This window comes from Canis aureus, chromosome 20 (assembly GCF_053574225.1).
Source record: "Canis aureus isolate CA01 chromosome 20, VMU_Caureus_v.1.0, whole genome shotgun sequence".
In the NCBI taxonomy this organism is placed as follows: domain Eukaryota; kingdom Metazoa; phylum Chordata; class Mammalia; order Carnivora; family Canidae; genus Canis; species Canis aureus.
This window is the reverse complement of record NC_135630.1, coordinates 29,364,903-29,387,803: the sequence shown is the minus strand read 5'-3', so window position 1 is coordinate 29,387,803 and position 22,901 is coordinate 29,364,903. Positions and strand designations below refer to the sequence as shown.

Genomic DNA, 22,901 nt, shown 5'->3' with positions numbered 1-22,901 from the left:
GTACTGTTTTCCAAGTACTTGTAACTTCCAGTTGCTTTTGCATATGGAGAAATGTTAAGTTCATTTTATAAGCTCTCCACAAGAATGTATTTAAGACGTGCATGGCTACAAGATGGTGTTGACGTGGCTTGGGAGATAGAGGTAGAACTTACTAAAAGATACCAGTCGTGAAATTGGAAGTATCCTGCCTCTGGGACACATTTATTAGAATTACAAAATATGAGTATTGGAAACCGTAGAAGGTGATAACATCTTGACTTTATTTATTTTTTAAGACTTTATTTATTTATGAGAGACACACACACACAGAGAGGCAGAGACACAGGCAGAGGGAGAGGCAGGCTCCATGCAGGGAGCCTGATGTGGGACTCCATTCAGGGTCTCCAGGATCACGCCCTGGGCTGAAGGCGGCACCAAACCACTGAGCCACCCAAGGCTGTCCACATCTTGACTTTTAAATTCAGCATAAGTTACCAGCCCGCTGAAAAGGCAAAATGAATTAGGAAAAGTAGTTATTCACCTTCACTATTGCCAAATGTTTCCTTAAAATCACTTTCATCATTTTGTCTACAAGCAGTAGTAGTACAGGCAGATTTTCTTTTTTTTTCAGGCAGATTTTTATTTTTAAAGATTTTGAGAGACAGAGCACGGGGGACAGAGGGAGAGGGAGAAGCTGACTCCCCATTGGGTGCATAGCACAACCAGGGGGAGTTTGATCCCAGGACTGCCCAAGATCCTGCCCTGACCCAAAGTCAGATGCATAACCAACTGAGCCACCTGGGCACCCCAAGGTAGATTTTCTTTCTTTCTTTCTTGTAAAGATTTATTTATTTATTCATTCAGAGAGAGCGAGAGAGAGGCAGAGACACAGGCAGAGGGAGAAGCAGGCCCCATGCAGGAAGCCCAATGCGGGACTCGATCCCAGGTCTCCAGGATCACACCCCAGGCTGCAGGCGGCACTAAGCCGCTGCGCCACCGGGGCTGCCCCCAAGGTAGATTTTCAAAAGCAGAACTTGTATTACACAAAAAAACTCCGTAATGTATAGAAAATGATATATATGATTAAACTCCAAATTGTGATTAATGGTCCTATGATTACTGCTGCTTTTGTCAACAGTTAATCTACCTGAAATCCTTCTTTCAGTGGCCTGCAGGACAGCTGTGTTGGTAGCTGAGAGCTGTGTTGTCCAATCTAGTAACCACAGGCCACTAGTAACTATTTAATTTTTTTAATTTAAATTGAGTAAAACTGGGGATCCCTGGGTGGCTCAGCGGTTTAGCGCCTGCCTTCAGCCCAGGACCTGATCCTGGAGACCCGGGATCGAGTCCCACATCGGGCTCCCTGCATGGAGCCTGCTTCTCCCTCTGCCTCTGTCTCTGCATCTCTGTCTCTCATGAATAAATAAAATCTTAAAAAAAAATAAATAAAATGCTGTTCCTGAGTCACACCAGGCTGAAGTGCTCAATAGCTGCATGTGGCTATTATCTCCCATGTTGGACAGGGCAGAGAATGACACCTTTGGCTTGTCATTCAAAGCTGCCAGGTATATTCTGGGCTGCTTGCCCACCACCCTAACTCATGGAACCCTCTGATTTTCTCACTCTGATACATTCTTGCCTCTCCTTGAAGCTCCACACTGACCTTTCTCAAAATAGGGGCTATTTACTCAGCATTTACTATTAAGTGCCTACTCAGTGCTGTGCAAAGCGAAAGGAGTTGCACGTAACCCTAGTCTTAAGATTCAGTGGCATACAGACCTGCTTTTCTCTGCTACCATTCACCACCTTCTGCTTCTAGTCCACCCACCTGCACTCCTGGTGATAATCAAGGAAGACTGCAGACGTGTTACTATCAAGTGCTACTTGGGACCCGAGATCTACCTTGTTTGTTTTTATCCAAGCCTGCATACAGGTATTTTTGTCAAGGTTCCTTACAGCAATATAATGGCAGTGACCACATGTCTATTTTTCACAAGTGTCAGTTTAGATCCTTTTTTTTTTTTAATTTTTATTTATTTATGATAGTCACAGAGAGAGAGAGAGAGGCAGAGACACAGGCAGAGGGAAAAGCAGGCTCCATGCACCGGGAGCCCGACGTGGGATTCGATCCCGGGTCTCCAGGATCACGCCCCGGGCCAAAGGCAGGCGCTAAACCACTGCGCCACCCAGGGATCCCTAGATCCTTTCTTTTTTAAAAAAGATTTGTTCATGATTGAGAGAGAGAGAGAGAGAGAGAGGCAGAGACACAGGCAGGGGGAGAAGCAGGCTCCATGCCAGGAGCCCAACGCAGGACTCGATCCTGGGTCTCCAGGATTGTGCCCTGAGCCAAAGGCAGGCGCTAAACCGCTGAGCTACCCAGGGATCCCATGCAGTTTAGATCCTTGATGATAACTGCTTTCATTCTAAATTACACCAACACTGGTCTCACCTTTGGCTCGTAACTCACCACAGGAAAATTTAAATATGAACTGAGTATTAGAGATGAGGTGATTCTGGTCAATGTTCCCAAGTGCAATAATGCTACTTACAAATAAAGTATTTTTTAAAATGCACGCTTAAGTATTTCAATCAAGTGTCGAGCTGCTTTCAACTGCATCTTAGCAAAAATAGAGGTGAAGCAAATATTATCTGTTAAATGTAGGTGATGAGCAAATAGGTGATTAAAGTACTGGTCTTTTGAGCTTCCCTGTTTAAATTTTTCATAATAAAAATTGAAAATGTCATACCACTGGCATATCCTGCAGGCTTCAGCAATTTTGCCTTTCATGTTTTCCTTTTTTTATTGCTGAATAGTATTCTGCTATTTAGAATATGTATTTTGTTTATAATTCACCAGTTGGTGGGCATTCAGACTGATCCGTTATTGGCTATTATAATACTGCAATGATCAGGGATCCCTGGGTGGTGCAGCGGTTTAGTGCCTGCCTTTGGCCCAGGGCGCGATCCTGGAGACCCGGAATGGAGTCCCACGTCAGGCTCCCGGTGCATGGAGCCTGCTTCTCCCTCTGCCTATGTCTCTGCCTCTCTCTCTCTCTCTGTGTGACTATCATAAATAAAAAAATACTACAATGATCATTCACATGCAAGTCTATGTAGGTGTCAGTGGTTTTATAAATAAGCTTAAAACATTTTGATAAGAATGGCTTGTGCTACTCAGACTTTATTCAGTGATGCTTCTTCAAGCCTTAAGTTGAATAAATATTCATTAAACCAGAATGTCAATTTTCAAGAGAAGTTTCTTCCAGTTAATTTTGCTTTCTGAAGAAGGTTTTCCCCGCCTAAGGATTTTATTTATTTAACAGAGAAAACGAGTGAAGGGGCAGGAGAGGGAGAAGCAGACTCCTCGCTGAGCAGTACCCTGAAATCATGACCTGAGCTGAAGGCAGATGTTTAGCTGACTGAGCCACCCAGGCGGCCCTCAAACTTTGATTTAAAGAAAACGGAGAATAAAAAAAAAAAAAAAAAAAAAAAAGAAAAGAAAAAGGAGAATAATACATGTCAGACACTAATAGGCTCTCTTTAGTAATCTGAAAATATCTACAGAATAGATACATTTATTATCCACATTTTAATTTTTTTTAATTTTTATTTATTTATGATAGTCACAGAGAGAGAAAGAGAGAGAGGCAGAGACACAGGCAGAGGGAGAAGCAGGCTCCACACAGGGAGCCCCATGTGGGACCTGATCCCGGGTCTCCAGGATCACACCCTAGGCCAAAGGCGGGCACCAAACCGCTGAGCCACCCAGGGATCCTTAGAGTATTTATCAAAGAGTTTCCAACAACTAGCTTTACATCGAGTGACTTCACTGTAGTGGCTCAGGAAGGGGCAGGCTCCCTCCTTCCCAATCACCCCATCAGATATCACCTGCTGCTGAGTTGCATGACAGAGTTTGGACTGGACGCCCCATACAAGGAGTCTTCAAAATGTTCAGACCCTCAAGTCTGGCCCATGAAGGAAAAAAAAAAAATCTTAACCTGGGAGTGAGAAAATAGTGGTTTAGGACCACTGCCTCCAAATCTACATCCTTCAACACTCAAGAAAAAAGGCCCATTACTGATCAACCCCAAGGCTACGAGCCCCCCATGTTTGGCAGTTATCTTCAGGTATAACTACTTTCCCTGGTGAGCTTCTTCCTTGACTTCTGGGTTAAATACAATGATGCCAATGCTGTCTCAGTCATTAACACCATCATCCTTTCTGTAAGAATTTCAGATGATGGTACACGTCTGATTTAATTCTTCCTTTTGTGTTTATATTTGGGGTTCCTTCCTTGTTTCTTTAAAGTAGGCACCAAGCCCAATATGGGGCTTGAACTCACCACCCTGAGATCAAGAGTCACATGCTCTACCAACTGAATCAGCCAAGGGCCCCTTAATTCTTCCTTTTGCATTGAGATAAGACTGTCGTTTCCTGTAGTTTCAAAAACTACAAATACGCTGAAATTAAAACATGAGATCTTAGGAATCAAATTAACACAGGGGCTAAAAAATTAAAATCTTAAAAAAAAAGGGGTGCTTGAATGGCTCAGTCAGTGGAGCCTGCAACTCTTGACCTTGGGGGTAATGAGATCAAGCCCCACACTGGGGGGAGAGACTACTCAAAACAAAACAAAACAGACAAAAAAAAACAAAGCCAAACACAATCTTAAAACAAAAACAATTTAAAAATAACACAGGTACCAAAACTGTGGTAGAAGGTAGTCACTAGTGTAGCTTATATGCGCATCACCCCTCACGCCTCCCCCTCCAAGAGGGAAGGCCAGGTTACCATGGTCTCGGAGTTAAGTCTAAAACAGCAACCTAAACTGAGACCAAGCTAACTTGTTCTAGCCAAAGGAAGCCCAACTGTCTTCTGCAATAGTATTTCCGTGTAAGTCAGCTCCAGACACCTGGTCAGTGGTGATGGGCTTGGGACACAGTTCCCTCAGCAGTGGAGCAATATTTGGAGACTAATATTGAAAGCTGCGCTTGGTCTGGATATCATCAAGAATCTGCTGTAGCTCCTCATCTTCAAACCGCCCCTCCAAGCTACAAGAAGAAAACCAAAAGAAATGAGTATCTCAGGAATTGACAATGTTCCCTACACTCTTTTGAACACATGCTCATCTTTGAGCACCACTTATACACTTCTCCATTTACCTCTAAACACTGACACCTCTACCTTCAGCTTTATTTCTGCCATTCCTTTTAAACACATATGAAGTGTTTCAAAGATTTAAGAAAGTATAAAAATATGTTAACCCTAACAGCTACCCCTACTTGATTTAGATTTCTTTAATAAACACAACAGGAATAAATTAATGGCTCTGTGTATGCTCCCCCCATTGCAATACCTTCCCCAGAATTAATAACCATTATCCTGCATTTGTATTCATCATTCCTATACATATTTTTAAACTTATTATTATATACATATATAAAGGTATCTACAAGCCATATGCAGCACTGTTTTCAAACTTTTAAGAAATGACATTGTAATACATTTATCCTGCAAATTTTTTCACTCCGAATTGATTCTGGTATTAGTTATACTCCATATTGTTCCAGTTCATTAATTTTTGCACTGCTACATAAATGATTTATCCATCCTCTCGTTTACTGACTGTCAAGCTTCTGTTATCACTAACACTGCAGTAATGAACATTAGAATACATGCCTCCTTGTAGAATGGTATGAGCTGCTTTTAGGCATGTACCCAGGAATGGATTTTTAGATAACAGGGTATAATCATCTTTAACTTTACTAGATGTAGCCAAACTGCTCTCCAAAGTGACTGTACTAATTTGCACTCCTAGGATCCCTGGGTGGCACAGCGGTTTAGCGCCTGCCTTTGGCCCAGGGTGCGATCCTGGAGACCCGGGATCGAATCCCACGTCGGGCTCCCGGTGCATGGAGCCTGCTTCTCCCTCTGCCTGTGTCTCTGCCTCTCTCTCTCTCTGTGACTATCATAAAATAAATAAAAATAATAATAAAAAAGATATAATTTGCACTCCTACCACCAATGTGAGAGATTCAGCTGGTCCACATTTTTGCTAACAGCTGGCATGGCTACAAATCATATTCACACCCTGTTGGTGCTATCTGTCCCGATTTTAAAAATACATACTTTTTAGACAAAGTGATTCTACTTGTAGGAATTTTATACACAGAACTCAGCACAGCGGTGCTTACCTTGGTATCAGTGCCTTTGACTCCTCAGCAGTCTCTGGGCAAAGGTTGGCCAAACAGGCCAACTCAAACTTATGAAGCTTCTTCTGGAGCAACAAGCTGATCATGGTGAAGAAAATCAAAACAAACAAAATCAAAGAATGATGAGTAGGAAAAGAGAATGAAAAGTAGTTAACAAGTATGAAAAAAAAGTAAAGCACTTCCAATTATTTCTACATGGTTAAGCTTGGCTGCAAAATCTACTTTAAATTCACTTCCTGTTCCTATTCTTGGAGAACACAAAGTTACAATGAAATCAGGCAGACACAAAAGCAATCAGAGCACATCAGGCCTGAGAACCCCCTATTTTAACTTTTGAAAAATTACTATGTAATTTACGGACTGTACAACCTTTCCCAAGAATTTATTTTGCTGTTCTCTGCTTTTATCACTGTACCTTGCTTCTTTCAACATTAATTTTATTACAAATACATGATGTTTGTGTATTTTGACTTGGAAGGAAATTCTCTTAAACTTATCTAAAAGTTGATTAAGCGTCTGCCTTCAGCTCAGATCATGATCCCAGAGTCCTGGATGGAGCCCCACATTAGGCTCCCCTGCTCAGTGGGACTCCTGCTTCTCCTTTTCCCTCTGCCTGTTACTCCCCCTGCTTGTGTTTTCTCTCCCTGTCAAATAAATAAATAAAATCTTATAAACTTACCTAAAAAATAAATATAGGCATACCTTACTTTGTACAAATATTTGTGTAAACTGCATCTTCTTTTATTTTTGCATCTTATTTTATTTATTTTTTTTTTTTAATTTTATTTATTTATGATAGTCACAGAGAGAGAGAGAGGCGCAGAGACAGGCAGAGGGAGAAGCAGGCTCCATGCACCGGGAGCCCGATGTGGGATTCGATCCCGGGTCTCCAGGATCGCGCCCTGGGCCAAAGGCAGGCGCCAAACCGCTGCGCCACCCAGGGATCCCTATTTTTGCATCTTATTTTAAATGCACTTCTATTCTAGTTCAAATTGTCTAAAACACTGTCAAATCTTGCCTTCTTACACATTTAGCTCTTAAAATAAGAGCTCATCCACAGTAAATCTGGTTTCAGAGACCTTAATTATCTGTTCAGAAACAAAACATTTACTGTGATTATTCTATTATAAGCATTGTAGTTATCATACAAAATTCTGAAAATACAGGACAGAAAAAGAAAAGCTACCCATATCATTACCTAAACAGAATCAATGCTATTATCTTAGTGTACCATTCCAAATACTTTTCTGTTTTAGAATATAAACTCACACATTGTTTCATAACTTTGTCACTCAGTAAAAGCTATCTTAATTTATTTAATATTGTAAACTTACTAACATGGGAAGTTTATAAAATAGTGTATATATCTGTGTGGAGGGATTTGTTATTAAATGAACCTATGCTCAGGGATCCCTGGGCGGCTCAGGGGTTTAGCACCTGCCTTCGGCCCAGGCCGTGATCCTGAAGTCCCATCAGGCCCCGCATCAGGCTCTCTGCATGGAGCCTGTTTCTCCCTCTGCCTGGATCTCTGCCTCTTTCTCACTCTCTGTGTCTCTCATGAATAACTGAATAAAATCTTAAAAAAAAAAAAAAAAAGCTCACTTATAAACAATACAAAGAAACACCAAAAAGGTGAAAATAACCTGAAATCCTGAGAAATAACTATTAACATTTTCATGGAGATTCCCCTTCCCTTCCTCTTTATAAAAATTTTTGAGACAATATAATTAAAATAAACAAAAGAGGGAATCCCTGGGTGGCTCAGCGGTTTGGCCCCTGCCTTCAGCCCAGGACATGATACTGGAGTCCCGGGATTGAGTCCCACGTTAGGCTTCCTGCATGGAGCCTGCTTCTCCCTCTGCCTGTGTCTCTCGTGAATAAATAAATAAAATCTTTAAATAAAATAAAATAATAAATCGTAACAAATGTTATTCTGATTGGCCTTTTTTCAGTCAACGACACAGAAGTTGTCTTCCACATTAGTACACGAATAACTCCACCCTGAAGACAGCATTCCACTGAAAGGCTGTGGATTTATATACCAAATTTCCTGTTATTGAACATTTCAACGGTTTCCAATTATTCACCATTTTATTTTTTTCTTAAAAGATAAGGAAGACTTTTCTTTTTTTTTTTAAAGATTTTATTCATTCATGAGACACACAGAGAGAGGCAGAAACATAGACAGATGGAGAAGCAGGCTCCATGCAGGGAGCCCGATGCAGAACTCGATCCCAGGATCCAGGGATCATGTCCTGAGCCAAAGGCAGATGCTCATCCACTAAGCCACCCAGATGCCCCAAAGAAAAGAATTTCAAGCAGACTCCCCGCTGAGTGCAGAGCCCAACAAAATACTCATTCTCTTGGGACACCTGGGTGGCTCTGCAGTTGAGCACCTGCCTTCCGCTCAGGGCGTGATCCTGAGGTCCCTGGATCGAGTCCCACGTCGGGCTCCCTGCATGGAGCCTGCTTCTCCCTCTGCCTGTGTCTCTGCCTCTTTGTCTCTCATGAATAAATAAACAAAGTTAAAAAAAAACAAAAACAAAAAACCTCATTCTCACGACCCTGAGATCATGACCTGAGTCTAAACCAAGAGTCAGAAGCTGCCCATACCCCAGTAGGTGCCCCTCCAATTTACCATTTTAAATTTTTTTTTTAATTTTAATTTATTTATGATAGTCACAGAGAGAGAGAGAGAGAGGCAGAGACACAGGCAGAGGGAGAAGCAGGCTCCATGCACCGGGAGCCCGACGTGGGATTCGATCCCGGGTCTCCAGGATTGCGCCCTGGGCCAAAGGCAGGCGCCAAACCGCTGCGCCACCCAGGGATCCCCAATTTACCATTTTAATAATGTTTTGAACATCATGTATACTTCTGTGTGTACCTGATTGATTACTATGTGGGTTTTTTTTTTTTTTTTTTAAGATTTTATTTCTTTATTCATGAGAGACACAGAGAGACGCAGAGACACAGGCAGAGGGAGAAGCAGGCTCCATGCAGGGGAGCCCAATGTGGGACTCGATCCCGGGACCCCAGGGTCACACCCTGAGCCAAAGGCACTCATCTGCTGAGCCACCCAGGCATCCCAATTATTATGTGTTTTAAAGATAAATTCCTAGAGGTTGAATTACCTAGTCAAAGGATATGAGTCTTGAGAGAGAGAGTGCCCTAGAAGTGCTTTACCAGTACACACTTCCACTAGCAATAAATACTATTTCCCCTACTCATTACATGTAGGTTTCTCAATGTTTAACCTTTTCAAATCTACTTACCTCTTTTACTATTTCTTTGATTTCCTTCAAGATGAGCATTATTTCATGTGAATTAGCTAGCCATTTGAAGTTCTCATTCAAACTGAGCCTCTAATTGGAGACTGTACATTTTTAAAAACTGGTGTCATCTCTTTATTAATTCTTTGTTGGGAGTTTTTAATATTAAGGATATAAAAAAATTAAGGCTATCAATCCTTTCCCCGTTTATTTACACTTACATTTTGCATATGGCATTTAACTTGATGTAGGGAAGTTTAAAGATTTTTATACAAATTCATTATTCACTATTTATATTTAGTGCCTACAATCAGGTTACACAGTGATGAATATAACCAAGTTCCTGCTCTCACAAAGCTTATATTCTACTAGTCAATCAAGTTTCCCCTCATTTAAAAGTCTTACTAACCACAGCCAAAATAATACAAACATTCATATTATCACAAAGCACTTTTATTCACCATGGTTTGTATTCAAATCCTTAATTCCTTAGGAATTAAGTTTGGTATAAGGTATAGGTTTTGAACTTTGTTTTAAAATATTTCCCCTCGGGCAGCCCGGGTGGCTCAGCGGTTTAGCGCCACCTTCAGCCCAGGGTCTGATTCCGAAGACCTGGGATCGAGTCCCACGTCAGGCTCCCTGCATGGAGCCTGTTTCTCCCTCTGCCTGTGTCTCTGCCTCTCTCTCTCTCTGTGTATCTCTCATGAATAAATAAATAAAATCTTTATAAAAAAAAAATAAAATATTTCCCCGTTAGGGGTACCTGGGTGGCTTAATTGGTTATGCCTCGGACTCTTGATTCTGACTCAGGACATGGACTCAGGGTCTTGAGATGAGCTCACAGTGGGCTCCATGCTAGGTGGGGAGCCTGCTTAAGATTCTCTCTTTCCCTCCCCTCTGCTCTTCCCCCACCCTGAGTGCTTTCACTCGCTAAGTTATAAAAAAAATTATTTCCCTCTGATCTATTCTTTTTTTTTTTTTTTTTTAAGATTTATCCATTTATTTGTTCAGAGAGAGCGAAGAGAGAGGCAGAGACACAGGCAGAGGGAAAAGCAGGCTCCATGCAGGGAGCCCGATGCAGGACTCGATTCCGGGTCTCCAGGATCCACCCCAGGCTGCAGGCGGCGCTAAACCGCTGCGCCGCTGCGCCACCGGGGCTGCCCCCTCTGATCTATTCTCATGCCAAAGTGTCACCACTTTAATTGCTATCAGTTGTTTTTTTTTGTTGTTAAGATTTTATTTATTTTCATTAGAGACACAGAGAAAGGCAGAGACATAGGCAGAGGGAGAAGCAGGCCCCCTGCAGGGAGCCCAATGGGGGACCTGATCCCGGAATCACACCCTGAGCCAAAGGCAAACGCTCAACCACTGAGCCACCCAGTCGTCCCAATTGCTATCAGTTTTTAATGTGTTTTACATCTTTTAGGACGAATTCTCCCCTTCATATTTCTCAAAAAAAAAATTTTTTTTTGACAATTCTTACAAGAGCCTAATGCAGGGCTCCATCTCATGACACTGTGATCATGACCTTAACTGAAATCAAGAGTCAGTCATTCAACCAAGCCACCCAGGCGCTCCCAGAATGGCACTAAATGTATACATTAATTTGGGGAGAACCAACATGTTTAAAATACTGAATGTGTAAGTCTACTTTCATCTGTCCAGGTCATCTCCTAGGCCCAACAGCTTGTAGTTTTGCTCGGAAACTCTGCAAATTTCCCTCCAATCTTTTCTCCATGCGTACATTCACTTTTTAGAACAGATTATTCTTCATATACAATTTTATCACCTTCATTTTCTGCACACTTAACGTGGGAACATCTTTCGATTTCATTTTCTACCACAATTTGAATGACCATATATTCACCAAATGATTTACCACTATTTATTTAATTACTGTTGAATGTTTAACGTTTCTCCCTGTCCTTGGCTATTATAAGTAGCTCTCTGAAAAGTATCTGTGTATATACATCTTTTTTTGTATACCTGCTTTTCCTAAGGACAGTACTTCTCAAACATTTTCACCAGAGCAGAGCACACAAGTATCCCTAGGTGACCTGGGGGGCACAGGCTCAAATGACTTTCTGCATCTGTAAGGTTTTAAGTCTTGTAATTTAATTCAGGAATTCACATATATTTTTTGTTTTATTCAACTATATGCTGGTATCTGTTTGTTTTAATGTAGAAGTCTTTTAAATCACCTACCATCAAATAAAACTGATGTTTGAAGATGTGTTTTTTTCCTGTGGCTTCCTATATGCCTTAGTACATCATGTTTTTCCAGGTTACCCAATTTGAGACGCAATGCCTTAGAAAAAAATGCTAAAGGCTGCCTTCTGAGAAGTACAGCAAAGATTCAGAAAGAATGCTCCTGATTTATACTTAATTACATATAAAGATCCTGAAGACATTTTAAATAAATAAGCCCACTTTATTAAAAAAAACTCACAAAACACTGTTATGTGTTATATATATATATATATTTTTTATACATATATAAAATATATATGTGAATACATGGAAAAGATCTGGAAGGCTAATAACCAACTAACAGTGGTTACTGTGCAGGATGACCACTGGGATTTTAGGTATGTGGAAAGGTGGCCAAAAAGAATTTTGATCTCATAAGCAATTTTTAAATTTCAGACAGATATTATTTTTCTTACATTAAAGGTACAGATGATGACCATGGGATGGCAGTGGTGGCAGTGGCAGTAGAAGCAAAAGCATTTTACACAGATGTCCAACAGTTTGGATTTTTTTTTTTTTTTATGATAGTCACAGAGAGAGAGAGAGAGAGAGGCAGAGACACAGGCAGAGGGAGAAGCAGGCTCCATGCACCGGGAGCCTGACGTGGGATTCGATCCCGGGTCTCCAGGATCGCGCCCTGGGCCAAAGGCAGGCGCCAAACCGCTGTGCCACCCAGGGATCCCAACAGTTTGGATTAATAAAAACTTTCTTTTAGCACTCACCTACGGACACTGGCAATGGTCTCTCTGTTTTTGAAACGGCTGAAACGGGCTGTATAATTTAAAGTTTTCATGAAGACCTCAGAAAGTTCCTGTTCATCCTCTGCACTCTCATTCTGTTGCTTTCGATGCTCCAGAAGCATATGAACTTCTGAATTTAGTAATGTCTCCGCTGTTTCAAACTCTATTTGTGAGAAGCATAAATGTCAGCTGAAAGTATTCCTTCAAAAGACAGCTTCTAAATGTTCATTTTGCCTTCAAGACTAGCAGCAAATTTCTGTCCCTGCATAAATCCAGAGGCCCAATATCCCACAGCTTTATCTTCATCCAGACCAGTCTACCACAAGGGACAGTAGAGTTCATGAGATACTAACACTTAGCTCAGTCCAGCTAGACAGTTTCTAACATCAAAGAACCTGACCTGGATGTGCTACAACACAGGATGTGTGTTGTGATATGTCACAACAATGACATATCATTATCCTATAATAACACATCATTACCCTAATTAGGCCAGTTAGGATTTTCAAAATAGAGCATAATCAACAATTATTTCTCTGTAGCTTGCATGAACTGATAATCTAGTTCCACAATACTAATATTATACTCAAAACTTTAAGAATTATTACATCTTAGGGAGGGCCAAGTATTTGGAAACACACATTAATAATGCATCCCAAATTCTATTTTTGTACCTGTACAAATCTGTTATTTACTCATTCACCCAGATCACTACCTATTACATACTATTGGACTTGTCCCTACCCTTGGGCAGCCCGGGTGGCTCAGCGGTTTAGTGCCGCCTTCAGCCCAGGGCCTGATCCTGGAGACCCGGGATCAAGTCCCATGTCAGGCTCCCTGCATGGTGCCTGCTTCTCCCTCTGCCTCTGCATCTCTCTCTCTGTGTGTCTCTCGTGAATAAATAAATAAAATCTTTAAAAAATAAAAAATAAGTCCCTACCCTCTAGATTTCATAATCTTATGTAGTTCCCCAACTAAACCTACTTCAAGGGATCCCTGGGTGGCGCAGCGGTTTAGCGCCTGCCTTTGGCCCAGGGCACAATCCTGGAGACCCGGGATCGAATCCCACGTCGGGCTCCCGGTGCATGGAGCCTGCTTCTCCCTCTGTCTGTGTCTCTGCCTCTCTCTCTCTCTGTGTGACTATCATAAATAAAAAATTAAAAAAAAAAAAAAAAAACAAACAATAAACCTACTTCAAATATTTACTATCACACAAATCTTGTAACTAATTTTTTTAGCTTCAAGTTTTTATTTAAATTCCAGCTAACATACAGTATATTATTATTTTCAGGTGTATAATTTAGTGATTCATCATTTACAGATGACACCCAACAAGTGCCCTCTTTAATACCCATTCCCCATTTAACTTATCCCCCCCTCCCCTCTAGCAACCCTTAGTTTTTTTTTGTTGTTGTTTTTTTTTTTAGCAACCCTTAGTTTTTTCTCCGTAGTTAAATGTCTGTTTTCTGGTTTGCCCCCTTTTTTTCCTCCTATGTTCATCTGTTTTGTTTCTTAAATTCCATGTGAGTGAAATCACATAGTATTTGTCTTTCTCTGACTTATTTTGCTTAGCATGATACTCTAGGTCCATCTACATTGTTGCAAATGGCAAGATTTCATTCTTTTTTATGGCTGAATCATATTCCATTGTGTATGTGTGTCACATCTTTATCCATTCATCAGCCGATGGACATTTGGGCTCAACCTTGATACACATTTAAAAATAATCCTCTTCATTAATAAATAAATATTTAAAATATTAAATTAAAAATTAAAATAATAAGAGTCCTCTTGGGACACATGGGTGGCTCAGCAGCGGGCATCTACCTTCGGTCCAGGTTGTGATCCTGGGGAGGGGTCCGGGGATCGAGTCCCACGTCAGGTTCCTTGCATGGAGCCTGCATCTCCCTCTGCCTCTCTCTCTCTCATGAATAAATAAAATCTTTAAAAGTAATAATAATCCTCTTCTTGAATAGGAAGAATACCAGTGAGCAAACTTTAAAAACTGGATTTGGGCAGCCCCCGTGGCCCAGTGGTTTAGCACTGCCTTTGGCCCAGGGCATGATCCTGGAGACCTGGGATCGAGGCCCACGTCAGGCTCCCGGTGCATGGAGCCTGCTTCTCCCTCTGCCTGTGTCTCTGCCTCTCTCTCTGTGTCTCTCATGAATAAATAAAATTAAAAATAAAATAAAATAAAAACTGGATTTATTTATTTTTAAAAGTTTATTTATTCATGAGAGACACAGAGAGAGAGGCAGAGACACAGGCAGAGGGAGAAGCAGGTTCCATGCAGGAAGCCCAATGAGGGACTCGATCCTGAGACTCCAGGATCACGCTCTGAGTCAAAGGTAGACGCTCAACTGCTGAGCCACCCAGGTGTCCCTAGAATTGGTTTCTGACTGTTCCTTATCAGTGAGTTCCTCCACAGTAGGAACCGTTCATAAACATAGATTCATGTTTCTAATCCCACACTGAGGAATAATAATGAGGAAAATCCAAAATTACTTACAATTTAGCATTTCCATGGGTCATGGGTATGTTTACTATTGGGGAAATCACTAACACCATCTGAGTAATGCCTCTTTCTCAGGCCAGGTGACAAGAACTTCCACTCTGCTTCCACAACCATCTGTGGGCTGGGTGTGTATGTGGGGTGGGGGGAACAATATTTTTACTTGAAAAGTTCTCATTACTCCTAAATCTAATAGGCACCAAAAAGGTATTTTCTACCAGAGGTCAGCAGAGTTTAAGCAAGAGGAACCTCTCAGAGCTAATTCCTGTCCAGTGCAGGTCACTGCCCATTCTGTATCGATGCAGTGGTGTACAAATAAACTACTGCTTCAGAGCAATGAATCAAGAGGACATGAAATATTAGGTGTATGGTTCCAGGGGTGCCTGGGTGGCTCCATGGTTGAGAGTCTGCCTTCAGTTCACATTGTGATCCTGGGGTCCTGGGATTGAGTCCTGTAGCAGGCTCCCCACAGGCAGCCAGCTTCTTCCTCTGCCTCTCTGTGTGTCTCATGAATAAATAGAATCTTAAAAAAAAAAAAAAAAAAAGGAGTGTATGGCTCCAAATCTCCGAAGTGACAGTCACAAGTGACATGATAGGAGGAAAAAGCAGCAACAGCACCTAAAGAATGGATTAGTCTCAGCTTCTGAGGCTGTAGCATTAATGCTACAGGGGCACTTGTGTGGCTCAGTTGGTTAAGCATCTGCCTTTGGCTCAGGTCACAATCTCAGGGTCCTGGGATGGAGCCCTGCATCAGGCTCCTTGCTCAGCAGGAGGCCTGCTTCTGTTTCTTCCTCTTCCTACTGCTCCCCCTCTGTGGGCTCTCTCTTTCATCAATAAATAAAATCTTAGCCAAAAAAAGAAAAGAGAAGAGAAGAGAAGAGAAGAGAAGAGAAGAGAAGAGAAGAGAAGAGAAGAGAAGAAGAGGAAATCAAGAGTCTAAGCCAGAGTTACTAACAAGAATCATCTCCCAAGTTTATTACAGCTATTGATGTTTTTAAGGCTTCTGGAAAATGGGCCCAATGAAAGATGCTTCACTTTCTGTACTAAGTGAAATGTACCTGTTAAAACAGGATAGCGCTTTCAGGACACCAGGAGGCCAGTCACCTGCCCCCATTCCTCACTCACGGTAATGTCCAAGTACTATTTACACATCACTCTCACTCCTTTCAAACAATGAAAGACCAAAGCAGCCAAACCAGGTATGTTATTCTTCCTCTGCACTGGTATTTTAAGAATAGCCACAATTTATTAATTCCCGTTCCTGTAAGAAAGAAAAATATTCCTTGGCCAGTACCTCAACTGTGAATGTTCTTGAGGACACTCCATTACAACTATTATGGTAAAGGTGGCAACTTCAGATGATCTTCTCATATTACATATTTTTCTCTCTGGTACAAAATGTTCTAGGGGATTTCTTTAGCTGAGGGAACGGAGAAATGGGGATCATATTGGAGTGTATGGTTCCAGGGATGCCTGGGTGGCTCAGTGGTTGAGCCTCTCTGCCTTTGGCTCAGGGCGTGATCCTGGGTCCTGGGATCGAGTCCTATACCAGGCTTCCTGTAGGAGCCTACTTCTCCCTCTGCCTAGGTTTCTGCCTCTGTGTGACTTTCATGTATAAAAAAAATCTTAAAAAAAAAAAAAAAAAGAGAGAGAGAGGATCCCTGGGTGGCTCAGAGGTTTAGCCTCTGCCTTTGGCCCAGGGCACGATCCTGGAATCCCGGGATCGAATCCCATGTTGGGCTCCCTGCATGGAGCCTGCTTTTCCTTCTGCCTGTGTCTCTGCTTCTCTCTGTGTCTCTCATGAAAAAATAAATAAGATCTTAAAAGAGAGAGAAAGAGAGAGAGAGAGAGAGAGATGCAGGTGGCTCAGTGGCTGAGCCTCTGCCTTCGGCTCAGGGTGTGATCCTGGAGTCCTGGGATTAAGTCCCACATCAGGTTCCATGCAGGGAGCCTGCTTCTCCCCCCTTTACCTGTGTCTCTGGGTCTCTTGTGGATAAAAAAAATTTTATTTTTCTGGCAAAGATGCTGTGAAAACTAACTACAAACTCTCAAGACGCTTTCAGTTGCCTCACCTGTTCTTCCATCCCACAGAATTAGCACACATTTGTTTGCTTTCTATCTACAGCAAAGGCTTTCCTTATCTTTTAAGTACTTACTGTTGTTTCTATGTATCTTCACATATATTTTTTAAAGCAAAGTATACCTCCAACATAGGGGTGGTTCCACCCCTGACCTCGAGATTAAGAGTAGCATGCTCTACCAATGGAGCAAACCAAGCGCTCCCATATTCCCATTTATTTATTTATTTATTTATTATTTTTTAAAGATTTTATTTATTTATTCATGAGAGACACACAGAGAGGCAGAGACACAGGCCGAGGGAGAAGCAGGCTCCCTGCAGGAAGCTCGATGTGGGACTCAATCCTGGGACTCCAGGATCACACCCTTAGTCAAAGGCAGATGCTCAACCACTGAGCCACCCAGGCGTCCCCCCTTTTATTTAAAAGATTTTATTTATTTATTTGAAAGAGAGACAAGCGGGGGGGAGGGGCAGAGGAGAGGAAGCAGTAGACTCCCCATTGAGCAGAGAACTGGACAAGTGTCTAGATCCCAAGACCCCAGGATCATGACCTGAACCAAAGGCAGACAGACGCTTAACTCACTGAGCAACTCAGAAGTCCCCCATCTTCAGATATTCTAAACTACATAAAAATCATTGTGTAGGGGATGCCCGGGTGGCTCAGCGGTTAAGCGTCTGCCTTTGGCTCAGGACATGATCCTGGAGCCCCGGGATCGAGTTCCACATCGGACTCCCTGCATGGAGCCTGCTTCTCCCTCTGCCTGTGTCTCTGCCTCTCTTCTCTCTGTATCTCTCATGAATAAATAAAATCTTTAAAAAATAAAAATAAAAAAATAAAAATAAATAAAAATCACTGTGTATCCCCATATGAGCTGAGAAGTTAAACAGATATTCCAAACTCTGACACACTGTTAACTGACAGAATCTAAGGTCTAATTATACCTAATTCAACAAAATTTTCATGTACCAGATGTTACCTGCTTTTATCAAAATAAGTATTTTGAAAAAAAAAAAAACAAAAAAAAATAAAAAAATAAAAAAATAAATAAATATTTTGTGCAAAAAAATAAATAAATAAAAAGTACCCAGACAAAACCCAAGCACAAAAAACTGGCTTAATTTATCATATATTAAGAGACCATCTCCCAGTGAGTTATCACACATTAAAAAAATAAACATATACTTTTATTATGCCAGAAACTTTCATGAGGCTATCCTACGGAAATATTTGACCTTGAGTCAATGAAATAAAAAATTGGAAGCAACCTATATGTCTATCAACAGATAAAAAAAAAAGTATTATGGTAAACCATTAAGTATTTCTCACCCTTTAAAAGAACATGATGGGGCACCTGGCTGGCTCAGTCCATAGAGCATGGGACACCCGATCTCAGGGTTGTGAGCTCAAGCCCCACATTGGGCCTAGAGCTGCTTTAAAAACAAAACAAAACAAAACAAAACAAAAAAAAACAGGACAGTTCTACATAATATATCATCAAAATTTTAAAAGGCTATAGCATTCCTCTTGCATAATCTCATTTTTACAAAGAAAAAATTGTACATAAATATTTATTCATAAACATAAAATTAGCTTGGAACGGTAAGTACTAATTGTGTACAGTATTCCCTCTGGGTGAAAGGGTGTGGAGTTTCACTTTTTCCTATGTATGCAATAATTTTAAAACAGGTGGGTATTGTTAAGGTTTCCCGTATTTACTTGCATTCTTCAGTACCTGTAAAATATGGTATTTTAAAATCTTAAGCTTCCTGCTTATTTTCGGTTTCTAAATTACAAATAAAGTACATCTCACTGCACAAAGAAAGTTCACTGACAACAAAAATGTGCTGTACTTGTAGCCTTCTGACCAAACTCTAGCCAGGCTCCTCTGAGCCCTGCTTTTGGGCCTCATATGTGGCCCAGAAGGACATGAACAAAATACTGACACAATTTCTAATTGCCTAGGTTGACTCTTTAAAGCGCCTACCAATATGTTGGGAGATTGAATTCAAATTAAAAAAATGCAATAAAAAAAATAAAGCGCCTACCGAGCTGAAAACTGACAGCTGTCGTTAATAATTTACGGCTTGTCCCAGCCAACACCTAGAGACAGGGCCCGTCTCTGAGTTCAGAGAAGAGCTGTGGGAGAGCGGAAGCCTAAATTCCATAAGCGCCAGTTAACATAAATGACATAAACCCTCAAATGGGTTTCAAATGCACCAATCCCCCTTTCCGCGTTTTTTAATTTTTCACTTCCTTGATCTACGGAGACGCGGCAACCCCTTCGTTCCTTCGTTCTCCTTTAAAACGCCCAATCACCTCCGTACAAACAGAAACTGAGTTCAGTCCACGCTAGCCTCTTTTCCCTATTGCAATCGTGCCCGAATTTCATTTTTATTTTTTTAAAGCAGGCTCCTCGCGCAAGCTCGTGACCCGGAGCTTAAGACCAGCAAGCTAGGGCTGCCTGGGTGGCTCAGTGGTTGAGCGTCCGCCTTTGGCGCAAGTCATGACCAGAAATCCAGTCCCGGCGCCAGCTCCCCGTCCCCTGGCCCTGCCTCTCCACCCTGTATGCGCGCCCTCTCGAAAGAAAATAGGAAAAAAAAAAAAAAAAAAAAGCCTGGCATGCTGTACGGGTTGAGCCGGCCAGACGCCCCAGCCCCCTTACTAAAGTCTGTCCTTCTCACCTTAACCAGAGTGGGCTTTGTTCATCCTCGTCTATTTCTGCAGCACTTGGTGGTTCATCACATACAATAAACGACTTAAACGAGTAAAAAGGAGCCAACGGCTCCAGGATAGAGGCTGGAATCCCGCTGGCCCCTGTCGAGGCACCGTGGCCCGCGGGGGCCCCCTCCCGCCACATCCCCATCCTCTCTGCCCCTGCCCGTCCGTGGGGACGCCAGGCCTGCGGCGAACACGCGGGACAGCCGGGAGCAGCCGCGCAGCCCCAGCCCCACCTTTGGGAAAGATGAGCTGTGAGGCATCCTCCTCGACGTCGCCCGCCCGCGGATCGCTACCTCCAGCCGCCATGGGCACACCGCGCCGGGGTCCACGCGCGGGCCGCCGAACGCGCACGCCGGAAGCGCAGGGGCGCGGGGCTCGGCCCCGGAAGGGGCGTGGCCGACGAGGTCGGGTGGGCGTGACCGGCGGGGCGGGTGGGCGTGGCCGGCGGGGCGGGTGGGCGTGGCCGGCGGGAGGGCAGGAGAGGAGGCCGGTGTGGGAGGCGCGGACGCCCCTTCCTAGTCCCGCGAGGCTACCTGCGTGGCTCGTGCTGTGCCCGGTTACTTGTCCTCGGCGAGCCTCGGCCTCTGCGTCTTGAGGGGTCGTAAGGTTGTGGGTGGGGTTCAGACCCCGGGAGCTCCCGTTGTGGACGGAGGGTTAGTGGCCCTGAAAACGTACAGGGGACTTTCTTGCAGCGCTTTAAGTCACTTAAACCACTGATTAGGGTGGCTGGCTAGTGGGTGGTTGTGACTCTTGATCTCAGGGTTGCGAGTTCGCGTTCCACATGCAGTGTAAGGGTCACGTAAAAATAAAATCTTAAAAATTAATTTGGGACCGCCTGGCTGGCTCAGTGGGAAGAGCGTACGACTCTTGATCTCGGGGCCACCTTGGGTGTAGAGATTACTAAAAATAAATAAACTTAAAAGAATTATTTGTAGTGGATTATTCCGATGCTTCCAAGCAGCTGGAGAGTGATGCTGACAGTCCTTTAATTCATCTGTTGAAACATTTGGATGATACGTAGAAAAGTAAGCCAATCCGGAGCACCTGGGTGGCCGGCGGTCGAGCGCCTGCCTTTGGCTCAGGGCGTGACCCCGGGGTCCCGGGATCGAGTCCCGCGTCGGGCTCCCCGCAGGGAACCTGCTTCTCCCTCTGCCTGTGTCTCTGCCTCTGTGTGTGTCTCTTACGAAAAAATAATCTTTTTTAAAAATGAATTAAGATGTTGCCAGAGAAGAATATGTGCTTGTATTCCTTTGATTTATAAATATAATAACTTTTATAAAATTAATTTGTATATTTCCAGTAGAAATATGTTGGGTAGAATAATAGATTATATAGCATAGCCAGAGCTTATGACTGTTTCCAAGTGGTTTCCTACACAGTTCATTAGAGGCACAGGACAGAAGTCCTGACATGTCTGGAGACATGAAGCCACTTGGCGTCAGAAATGGGCCTGGAACTCAGTGTAGACCTCTCTTCCATCTGTCCATCCAGCAGGCCCTTACAGAGCACCTAATGCCTACCATGTGGTGGCTCAAGAAACACCCAACACTTGGTCTCCTGCACACACACATCAGGAGAGAAGTCAACAGGTGAAGAAGAAAGGAGAAAATGTTTCACGAGGTGGTTTGTCTACAACATTTTCATTCAGAAAACCATTATAAACATTTATGTTGAAAGCCCTGGGGTTGAAAAGATGACTCAGTCATAAATCTGTCCCTACAAGGAGATCACCAGACAGTAGTTGATGCAAGATCTGGACTTCTTTCCATAATGAAAGAAAGTGGTAAGTAGTAAGACAAAAGAAAGTCAAGGAAAATGCTATAGAAGGATCCCTAGAGAAGAAAGTCACTTCTGGTTGCGGGTAGGTGAGTCACAAGAGATCAGAGGAGTAGGGGCTGGCACTGGGACTACTCTTTAACATTTAATCAGACAGAGATGGGGGAGGAGTAATATGAAGTTAACAGGTACATAAGAGGAATATTTACTCTTTAAGGTAATTTCCTATTTCAGTTTCCTTAAACGTCATTTTCATTATATCATTCTTGGGAAATGAAGGAAATATAGTAATTATACAGAACTTATATAAACAAATGTTTGTTGTGTTATTAATATTGCTATGTCATTTTTTCAATCAAAATAACAATTTACACTTTTTGGTTTACTTCTCGAACCTCTTACGGACTGAATCACGATCTTTCCTAGACCTCGGTGTTCTGCCCTAGTATAGTATGTTTCCCAGTATGTTATGGTATGTTTCCCAGTTCTCCATACACTTAAAGTTAATGTACAGAATCTCCCAATTTAAGCTATTCTCTCATAAATTAAAAAAAAATTATTGGCACCTGCTGCTGCAAGGAAGTCTGCTGGTAAGTGCCTCCAAAGGAAGCCAACGGAATAAACATGTAACCCTCTCCCTTGTGCTATTAATACAATGTCTAGAAATACAAAGGAATGGGGTACATGGGGGTGGGAGGAGGTTGTGTGATTCTGCAAACAGCCCTTGACTATCAGGTACAAAAACTTCAAGAGGAAAAAACAACAAAAAAAAAAACTTCGAGGGCTGCCCTGAAAGTCCCACTCTTAGATTCTAAAGCCCATGTGGCCTGTGGCACTGGTACAGGGCAGTGAGCCCTGTGCTGGCACTATTAGACTACCTGAAAGGCCCTCTCTTCTTGAGGTCAAGCTGGGCTGACTTCAGCGTCCACCTCTTTCAGAAAGCCTGTCTTGACTTGAAGGGCTGAGCGTAGTTATGCTGCCTCCTTTCGCATGTCCAGAGTGGCTTAGGGTTCCAAGAGGGTTTGATACTTGCCCAGTCGTCCCCACCTACATCTGGCATTGGGTAACAGTCTGGAGAGTCACAGTCATCCAGCCTCTGCAGGAGTGTATTGGGGCTTGGACAAAGCCTTCCCAGCAGGCTGTCTCAGAGGTTCACGGTCCCATCACAAAGCAGGACATATGGCTCAGAATAGTATTAGGTTGTCTGGCTCATAAATAGCAAGACCAAGACTTGAGCTCAGGCCTATCAGACTGCCAGCCTAAAGATTCCAGTGTCAGCATCCTGGGTTACTTCTTTGGTTAGGAACCAGGATAGGATCAAAGAAAGAATGGCTGTACTGGGGGTAGCAGGTGGGAGGTCAGAT

At 42.7% G+C, this 22,901-nt stretch overlaps 1 protein-coding gene across 2 annotated transcripts; it reads right to left on the bottom strand.

The window, feature by feature from the left end:
* Window positions 1-238: 238 nt before the first annotated feature.
* On the bottom strand, window positions 239-20,148 carry POLR2D (RNA polymerase II subunit D). 2 transcript variants are annotated; one of them, XR_013358975.1, is made up of 5 exons: window positions 19,995-20,148; window positions 12,433-12,613; window positions 6,174-6,269; window positions 4,892-5,030; window positions 239-481 (listed from the first exon to the last, which is right to left on the bottom strand). XR_013358975.1 is itself a non-coding variant. In XM_077861242.1 (4 exons), the coding sequence occupies exons 1-4, from the start codon at window positions 20,065-20,067 to the stop codon at window positions 4,952-4,954; spliced, it is 429 nt and encodes a 142-aa protein (XP_077717368.1). In that variant the 5' UTR covers window positions 20,068-20,148; the 3' UTR covers window positions 4,648-4,951. The 2 variants fall into 2 exon arrangements, 1 of the variants encoding a protein (XP_077717368.1); XM_077861242.1 differs by lacking the exon at window positions 239-481 and having other exon boundaries at window positions 4,648-5,030.
* Between the last annotated feature and the right edge of the window lie 2,753 nt (window positions 20,149-22,901).